The sequence below is a fragment of the Antedon bifida genome, chromosome 7, assembly GCF_963402885.1.
Source record: "Antedon bifida chromosome 7, ecAntBifi1.1, whole genome shotgun sequence".
Lineage (NCBI taxonomy): Eukaryota > Metazoa > Echinodermata > Crinoidea > Comatulida > Antedonidae > Antedon > Antedon bifida.
Genome location: NC_136232.1, coordinates 9,991,762 through 10,001,752, shown reverse-complemented (window position 1 = coordinate 10,001,752; position 9,991 = coordinate 9,991,762). Strand labels below are relative to the sequence as shown.

The window sequence follows — 9,991 nt, the reverse complement described above, 5'->3', positions numbered from 1 at the left end:
GTAATAATCTGTAGTGCTCTTTCTTTGTGATTTTTTATAGAAAATAAATTAAAAATCGCGTTTAGTTTAGCAATGATTAAACAAAATGAAATTAATAAAGAATAAGAGTCACGTGATCAATATCAAAATTGTGCTTGGTTCCAACTTGGACGCAAAGTGAGGACGTAAGCGCTCCGGCAGCGAGTTGACCAGTCACAAGCGACAGTTCGGATGATTGATCGTGCCGTGATTGGTCAAATTGGTGCGCTTACGTCCTTGTTGGTTGGGTCCTAATGGAAATCCAATGCTTGCGATCACTTGATGCTGTAGATGAATGCTAACATGATGCGCTGTCGGCGGATTGTTGCGTTTCTTCAAAGTAAGTAGTTAATTTTTTTTTAAAGTTGTTTATTTTGTGTAATCAAACTTAGTTCTTGATGTAAGTTTAAATTAGGTAGGCATAGAACCTGTACGGAAAAGCTACACTGTTTTTCGATAAAGAAACGCTTACTAAACCACACATATTGATATGTAGTTCATTAATTTTAAACCAGTATAAAAGTAACTTGTGTTTCAAGACATGAAATGTGTATTTTACTCTGTGTTTTAACATTTTACTGATTTTATTCTATTTTTATTAAGTTGCCATGAGAAAAACTAATTTCAAATCTTTCGTTGATGAACTATTTGACAATAAAGTTATCTTGTATCTTGTAAACCACACATAAAGCTTGGTTCCCACTAGGACGCAACGCAAGGATGTAAGCCGCAACACAAGGGAATTGACCAATCACAAGCGACAGTTCAAATAATCCATTGCTTTTGATTGGTCTATTCGCCTGCGTTGCGTCTTACGTCCTTGCGTTGTGTCCTAGTGGGAACCAAGCTTGAGAGTACATTTTTAGATAAACTTGTGTCACGTCTTCGAGAATAGCCATAGAAGAGTAACTACCTTACCCGATTACCAGTGCTGTATCTCCACGTGTACTACGATATTTTCCCAGTTTCATAGGAATATTTCGTAATACAGCATCTCAGGCTCACATGTGTGCCTGTATCATGTACCCATTATCGTTTCAGTTGTGATCGTGATGTATAGATCATCCGTGAATGCCGTGTCATGTGATCCGGACTGGACACCTGTCGACAACCAATGTTTCAGAGTTTTCACAAACGCAAAAGGTAATTTAACAACAATAATAATCATTTCATTTCCATAACCAGTGTATACATATAAAAATTAATAATAATCATAATAAACTATTTTTATATACTATACAAAAATACAGTATAAACACCTTAATACAATGTATATGCTCTGTTCCACAATTGTTTGAGGTAGAATTGTTTTAAAACTTGCAAATGTTCTTTTGGTCCATTCATTCGTTATGTTTTATTTGTACAGCGTTTGGATACGCTGCAGGCGCATGTGGCCAGTTAGGTGGGGTTGTCGCAGGAGTGAACCAAGAACGCGTAACAGCCATCTCTGCCATGATGTTACCGAATTACGCTTACATAGGAATGTATAAGATTGTAAGTAAGCTAATTATCGCAATAAAGCCGATTTTCCACTAGGCGAATTTGTTCGCGCGAATTGAAAGCGCCAGTTTGTACGAATGCGTATTCATGTTTACATCTTCCAAATCGTTCTCTACGCATGCGTATTAGCTGAAGCCTTCGATTTGCGCGAACAAATTCGCCTAGTGGAAAATCGGCTTAAATAAGTACAGCGCTCTGCCTAATTCCTAATTTGTTAGCAAAGGAATCGAGTTAGGTTAGGATTTTATTTACATCATAGAGTATACACGGAGTATTGTTGTAAGTATTAGATATTTTTTACACGGGCGCGTTTGTTTTACCTTTGTTGTACGTATTCTTTTTTTTTATAAATAGGTTCATACCTATACTTGGCTGTCAGATCCAGGAGGAACGCAATTGACTTTCGTTGACGGGGATCTACACAAAGGTTAGAAATAAAATTGGGAAAACATTTCACCATCAACAAAAACGATGAATTCAATGACTGCTTTACGTGAAACATATGTAATGCATTTATCTCTAAATCTACATTTCTAGATTGTGTATTACTTCTTAAAAATCAAAGAAGGATGGAGTCAGTTTCATGCAGTTTTGAGACGAGTTACATTTGCGAAAAGGGTGAGTTTTTTAAACTTCATCACTTAATAATGACTGTTCATATATTGTTATCCACCAGTGTGTTATCATTAATTAGTATTTTTGTACACCATACTACAGCGGCATCCGTAACTACAGTGATATCTTTAACTACAGCGGCATTAACGACCACAACTACACCTGCTACAACTGCACCTGCTACAACTGCAGCTGCTACAACTACAGTTGCTACAACTGCAGCTGCTACAACTACTGCAGCTGCTACAACTGCAGCTGCAACAACTACACCTGCTACAACTACATCTGCTACAACTGCACTTGCTACAACTACATCTGCTACTAGTTCACCTGCTACTACACTAGCTACAACTGCAGCTACTACAACTGCACCTGCTACAACTGCAGCTGCTACAACTGCAGCTTCAACAACTACACCTGCTACAACTGCACTTGCTACAACTACATCTGCTACTACTTCACCTGCTACTACACTAGCTACAACTGCAGCTACTACAACTGCACCTGCTACAACTGCAGCTGCTACAACTGCAGCTGCAACAACCACACCTGCTACAACTGCACTTGCTACAACTACATCTGCTACTACTTCGCCTGCTACTATACTAGCTACACTTGCGTATGCTACAAAACCTGCTACAACTACGTCTGCTACAACTGCACCTGCTACTACACTAGCTGCAACTGTTACAGCTGTACCTGATACAACACCTGCTATAACTGTACCTGCTATAACACCTGCTAAAACTGCGTATGCTACAACTGTACCTGCTACAACTGCACCTGCTACTACAAGGCCTACACCCACTACACGTGTTACACGTAGGTCACTAAAAAATCGTTTTTCATTACTTCTTTAATGCACATGGTTTAACTAGTGCAATGATTTGATTGTCCCGTTAGAACGCAACACAAGGGACGTAGACGCAACACAAACCAGTTGACCAATGGCGAGTTCGATTAATCCATCGCGTCGTGATTGGTCAAATCACTTGCGTTGCGTCTGAGTGGGAACCAAATTTAAATAAACTGGAATTATCATTATATTATTCTCTTTGCTGAAACACTAAAGTTATGATTTTATGTTTAATAGGGTCATACGCCATACGCTCAGCCGCCATTGGAATCTGCGTACAAGGGCTCCCTCAGTCGACGTTCGTTGTATCGTCTCGTGTATACTGCGTCAAATTATGTATGGAGACCGTAGGATGTACGTCAGTCAACAGTTACCCGTATGTTAAACCGACGTTCATCTGCAACTTGTTTGATGGTACGCTAACTTCGACAAAAGAACACTCTGGGTGTTATCATTATAGTATAAGACATTCAATTGACAATGACGATGAATTAAAGAGTGACAACCAGTTGCCGCCGCTGAGGGCCATTATAGATCCAGCAAATTAATGAGTTAAATTGAGGTTTTGGGAACGCAAAGGGCATGGTTAGCTGATGATGATCTTGAAACTATACAATTTATTAAATCAAATCATTTGTATATATACAGTCAACTTTAAATACATGTGAACTGTTCTTTATTGTCTCTTACATTTCTAATATTGCAATACTGTAAGCCTTTTATAAGTTGAATTTTTCATGGAAAACGTGTCCAAAAAAAGGTCAAAGGTCATTTTAAAACACCAACTCTTTTAACTAATACAATAGATAGTTATTAAGGCAATTTACTGTAGCCACTAACGGAAATTGTCGAGAAACTCAATCAATTTTAATAATGTTTCAAAGATATTCAGGGTTGTAATAAGATTTTAGAATTTTAAATATATTAGCCAAATGTGCTTTGCGTTTATAATTGCCTTTTTTGAAAAAGGAAATTAAAGGAAAATTAATAGAAGTTGCGGATATTAACGTGTGTCATTTGTCCTTTAGCCATAGGCATAATATTTTCAGGGAAGAGTGAAGAATCATTTCACTCTTTCCTGATAATTGTTAATACCAAAGTACCTAAATAAAGTGTGTCCTTAAACTTGACTTACAATGTAATAGTCATGTAATATATGTATTTTGGCGGTTTAAGTCTTGTCCTTACTACACGCTGTGTGTATGTAGTAAATACGTAGCATGTGACGTGTGTTTGTAAAAGTAAATACGTATCACGTACGTTGTGTAATTGTATTTTTTAGCGGTTTTTGCATTCCATACTCGCACAATGATTATGACTTTTACTTCATGTGTGTGTATAGACTTATATTCATGCAGTGATTGTGCCGACACGAACAATTAAAGAATCATTATTGTGTTTGGCCAGGAGGCTGAGAAAGCGTGGATGGATTCATTGCAATTCTGTACTGTATCTCCGCATATGGCGTGATTTGGCCCGTGTGATAGGCAAAGTCTGAAATACAGTGTCACAGGCATGTCACATGAGTCGTCTTATTAAGGTAAAGTTAAGCAGGCATGTAACACTGTATTATATAGAATTTCCCTATATCTTAAGATACTCGATAAAATATTGCAGGTTTATTTTTTAGGCCATATTACTTTTAAAAAAATAAAATATTTCATTAATCAACAGGTCAAACTTTTAAGTTAAAATCAATGCTTTTTGAGTTGAGTATTTCGATGGCAAGCACAGTCAGAGGCTCCCTCCTGTTACCATGTTTGCCTTGTCATTAAATCTGGGATCTCAGTTAAATCAGGGAAGAGTTAAATTAATAATAAATTATTAAGTAATTTAACTCTTCCCTGGTTAAATAAATAGCCCTCTATTCTGGCTACGTACCTATAGGCCTACGGATTTGTCTGGTACATTTTTATTTCTTGGCTGTATGCTTTCATTTTATCGGATTATGCTGCATAATTTTTATTTATTTATTTACGGTATTTTTTTATTTGTTTTTGCTTCTCACATATCGCGTATCGCCTTAAATGGTTGAATTGATTTGATTGGTTGGGTAATTAGCATATTTATCATGTTACCAGGAGAGACCATTCAGCACTGGCGTTGAGTCAATGATGTTCATCATTATTATGATTACACATACGTTATTTTATTGATTTAATGTAATTGATGTTATATAACTTTTAGATAACTATTAGTGGTCGTAAAAAAGTGCGTCGCCATCGTCGTTTTTTTTAATTGTATGAAAATGCTGTGCTTCTATTGTTTAATTGACAGATCGTGAGTGCTGGATGACTGTCAGTCGTGAACGTTAACAACCGCATGGAAATATGCATTTCTGCACAGTAGTAGTAATCATTTTAGGTAAGTTGATTTTTAAATAATTAATTCTCAAAGTTACATTATTGTAAAAAAAATGGGTAGCAATTATTGTCAAACTAAATCACACCATTGCGTCTCCCTACCAAAAGATTCGCACGTAAATATACCTGAGCCTTGGTTCCCACTAGAACGCAACGCAGCGACGTATTGACGCAAAGTGCTGTATTGCGTAATCACAAGTGGGAACCGACGACGCAACGTAACCTACGCAACGTAAGAAAATGCCCTTCCAATAATTGTGTTTTCCCCCGTATGCGTGATGTTGTGTCGTCGGTTCCCACTTGTGATTACGCAATACAGCACGATACGTCGATGCGTTGCGTTCTAGTGTGGGAACCACGCTTTACTATAGGCCTAGTTGGTGAACTGCAATATTGAAATGACAAATATGACGTTTTTTAATGTTTCCATTTTAGGTATTGATCTACCAATATTGCATGTTATTTCTACAAGTTGTGAACCGGACTGGACGTTGATTGGCGAAGTTTGTTTTAAAGCATATGACATTCAGAATAGTAAGTACTGTAACTTACTGGGCCTACTACTACTTACACGAAATATCATTACTGTATAAAAGTGCGACAATATGGAAGGTATCATTCATGCGACGTTTATACGATTGTGTGCGACGTACTGTAGGCGTATTGAGTTTACCAATCACAAAACAGTTCGGATGATGTGCACCGCGTTGGGATTGGTCAAGTTACTTAAGCCTTGTCTCCACTATCAAACTTTATGTGACTAAAAAATGTGTTGTGCCCATATATGGACATGATGACGTCATATCACTACCATATTTGGGCATACCACTACCATATCTGGGCATATCACTGACATACTTGGGCACATCACACTTTTTTTGTCAAACTAGTTTGATAGTGTAGACAGAGCTTTACGATGGGCTCACGTCCTTACGTTGCGTCCCCAAGTCCGGGGAACCAAGCTTTATTCCATTGCGACGCATGTTTTTACAGACTGCAATTTTATCTTTGGTAGTGTTGGTTCAGCCCAACAAATAGGCCTATATTGAGCATTATCGTTTGAAATTGATTCGCGGTGTTCTTTGGTTTTAATTCACTGCTGTAATTACTTGCTATACCCACGATTCGACTGAGCCTCTTATTCGATTGGTTTACGGTTATTATGATATTGTCTCTTCGTTAATTTTGAGAGCATCTCAGACTATAATGGGCTTTTCATTTATTATGTTTGCATCGTTGACTAAAGAAATTATGATACTAAAAATAACTAAACCTAATGTATACTCAGCAAAGCATATTATTATAAAAGTCTTCAGCAGTGGCCTAACGGCTATGAGCGCTCACTGGGCTAAACCCGGGAGGGGGCTGAGCTTATGGGGCCCCTGAGCAGTGCACAGAGGAGGAAAAGGGTATTAAAATATGTCGAAAAGGCTAAAAACGCCCGAGGCTTCCAGCGTTGGAGGCCACTTAGGGTTCCTAAACCAGCCTCAGGCCTTTACGTTACGCCACTGGTCTTTAGATGTTATGGTGGTGCATACAAAATGAGAATGCATATATTATGGGATCTTTTTAGTGACACCCCTCCCCCAACCCCCGTCCCTATCGCATTAAGGGTGAAAAGAGTTGAACGTACTAGAATAGAGTATGGTAATAAATGGTAAAGTTCGAGTCCCGGTTATTGATGATACATTTTGGTTCTAGCATGGCAAGACTCGCAGACACATTGTGAGTCGGAAGGTGCGAACTTAGCAGGCGTGAGCACCGATCAAGCACATGCAGTAACAAAACTACACAAAAACCAATATGATTGGATTGGATACTACAGACTGGTTAGTTTAATCTCTTTTCTATTTTTTCTTCTTCCTTGAGGATTATTTCGTATTATTGTCAATGCCCTACATACACAACGAAGATGCAATATTGTCATGGTTATCTGCATGATAGCTGCCCATCGCTTCACTTATTGTACATACTAACATTTTATCGCATGTAGGCCTATAGAGATAATGAATGTGACACCAGCGCATGCCAACCCAGTACACATTTTCTTTCCTAAATTGTAGTAGGACCAATAATTTGATACTCTTCTTTCGCCATCGAAAACATCCTAATATATACTTATACTAATGTATATACTCAACTTAAATTGTCCACAATACGATATCGGTATTCGTTGAGTACGGTATTACAAATTTACAAATGTGGTATAGTAGGCCTAACGATTTGATTTGTCATAATTTTTCTATGTACCAACATTTACGTTTAGAATTCTATTTTGTCATGGATTGTACAACCCAATGGAGATCCAGTGGAACACAAATCAGATGACGGAGGTAAGATGATGACGCTAAATCCGCAGTGCGCCGCCGCATTTACTTTTGAATTGAAATAATTTGAAATTAATTGTAGAAAAGTAATTGAGTGATTGTCAAGTTGTATTATGTCGGATGCCCGACGGCCGACTGCATGTGTTTTGAAAGAGATGTGTTTATTGGACACTTTACACATTAGGTCTGTTCATGTACGTAGTCAAATAATATACAATTTAAAGATAATGAAATCTATAAGAATACGAGCAATTCGCAAGTAACAATTTCTTGTTATTTCTTTAGCGTATTGAAAGTATAGTTACAACATGCCACGTGTGCCAAAATGTTCTTTATTTTAACGCATATTAAGCCGAATCGCCGTCTGGAGCATAGGCTAGATGCGCAACAAAACGTGGAAATTTACTCTGGAGATGCAGCTAAGAACACATTATGAATGTAGACATTTTGTAAATAATATGCGTTGAATAATATAACTGTTTGTATTTCAAGACTGTGCAAAGCTAAAAGTAAACAAAAAGATGTATACAACTGACTGCTCGGAATTGAATTCTTTTGTTTGCCAAAAAGGTACGTATGCATAGGCTGGTTTTTTATTAACAATACTGTAGTTATATTATTTATTCATTATTAACAAAAACGATCAAATATCGCTAATAACGAATTGTCATTAAAGGCCTATTTATTGATAATTTTATAATTGACTATTGTATTATACGGATGTAAAATTTCTGAAGTAAATAGAAAATGATAATTATACGTAAAGAATATTGAAGAGGAGTGTACTGGTAAGGATTAATGATCGGATTGGTTTCCGATATTAGTGAAGTAACTCGGGCAATTCGTGCCTTTTTATTGTATAGGTAGCGGTACAGCAATAGTTCCAACAACTCAGAAAGTAACTACTACTCAAGATATACCAACAACTCGCAAACAGACTACTAAGATTGGTATGGTCATTTTGTTTTCACCACCACCGTTACCGTTTGACATATCTTCAGTATTGATTATTAATCGATTGACTGCATTTAAGGATATCCAAATGAGATTCAAATTCAGAATTTCATAGTAATGATCAAACACGATTTTGAAATTAAGCACCTCGGGTCCATTCTATTGTCGCCACAGATTGATATCTTCATCAGTACTTCTACGAATGGATGATTAGGTGGGAACACGAACGCTAGTTGATCATACCCAGTACCATTTTGATCGTACGATTAATCGGGAAACCACCTTACGAGGATATCCAAATGAGATTCAAATTTAGAATTTCATAGTAATGATCAAACACGATTTTGAAATTAAACACCTCTCGTGTAACTTATGTCTTTTTAACTTATTTGTTGACGCGTTCGAATTTATTAAGTATATTGTTATAATTATTTGCATTTTACAGCCACAACCAGTGACGTCACAACTAAAAAACCAACGACTTATTCTGTCGTCACAACTAAAGATATGACATCACTTCCCAGTGCTGAGGTTTTGGAAACAACTGCAGTAGTTGGTAGGTCCATTACTTCTTTAAATGTATTGAATGAAATCAATGATCACTACAAAACAATATACTAAATAGTACTGAATACATTTAATATAATTAAGCCAGCACAGGTGACGTCACGACAACACAACTAACAACTTCTGCCATCTCAACTCCACATATAACATCAGAGCTTCCCAGTAGTGATTGCCCTGCAGAGGAGGCTAATCGTATTGGTATGTTGCCTGCTCTCGATCAATGTATTATTTAGGCATAATAGGCTTTTTATAAGAGAATTGCTTGCTTTGTGATCGATCAGTAGTTGATTATAAATCAATAATTTATCGATTTATTTATCTTAATTGGCAATATTGATAACAAAGTTGTTAAAACTGAGGGTAAAGCCAAGTAGACCAATTAACAAGTTTCAAAATAATTAATGATACGGGGCGCAAATTAGACATCAATTAAATATTTCAAACATTGTCTTATTACACAGGTGGTGATACCGCCATTCGTATCACAGATGTGGGCGTTTGTTTTCAAGGTTCTTACATACAGTCACAAACCGTTAGGTCTAAAATTCGTTGCGTCAAGATGTGTATGGCCACTAAAGATTGCATTGTGTTGAATGTCTATCCGAATCCATCATCAAAGTATGGAACGCTGACATGGACATGCGAAATGTTTAACGAAATATCTCATCATATACATTTGCAATATCAATGTTATCATTTTCATGTATACCGAAAATGATTTTGTTTCTTGTTTCACAGTAACTAGGCAATCGTTTTCTTTTATTTTCGAGCAAAAACATACTTTCTATACC

The 9,991-nt window shown here is 36.9% G+C and overlaps 2 protein-coding genes across 2 annotated transcripts; both read left to right on the top strand.

The window, feature by feature from the left end:
- The first annotated feature begins 1,004 nt into the window (after positions 1-1,004).
- LOC144848582 (uncharacterized) lies at positions 1,005-3,800 on the top strand. Its single transcript, XM_078705377.1, has 6 exons — positions 1,005-1,161; positions 1,385-1,512; positions 1,873-1,945; positions 2,056-2,136; positions 2,236-2,955; positions 3,227-3,800. The coding sequence occupies exons 1-6, from the start codon at positions 1,071-1,073 to the stop codon at positions 3,535-3,537; spliced, it is 1,404 nt and encodes a 467-aa protein (XP_078561503.1). The 5' UTR covers positions 1,005-1,070; the 3' UTR covers positions 3,538-3,800.
- A 1,519-nt stretch (positions 3,801-5,319) lies between these two features.
- On the top strand, positions 5,320-9,918 carry LOC144848895 (uncharacterized). Its single transcript, XM_078705846.1, has 9 exons — positions 5,320-5,353; positions 5,788-5,886; positions 7,054-7,181; positions 7,619-7,685; positions 8,172-8,249; positions 8,543-8,629; positions 9,079-9,189; positions 9,285-9,398; positions 9,662-9,918. Exons 1-9 carry the CDS (start codon positions 5,320-5,322, stop codon positions 9,916-9,918), a joined length of 975 nt encoding a protein of 324 aa, XP_078561972.1.
- Positions 9,919-9,991: the final 73 nt, after the last annotated feature.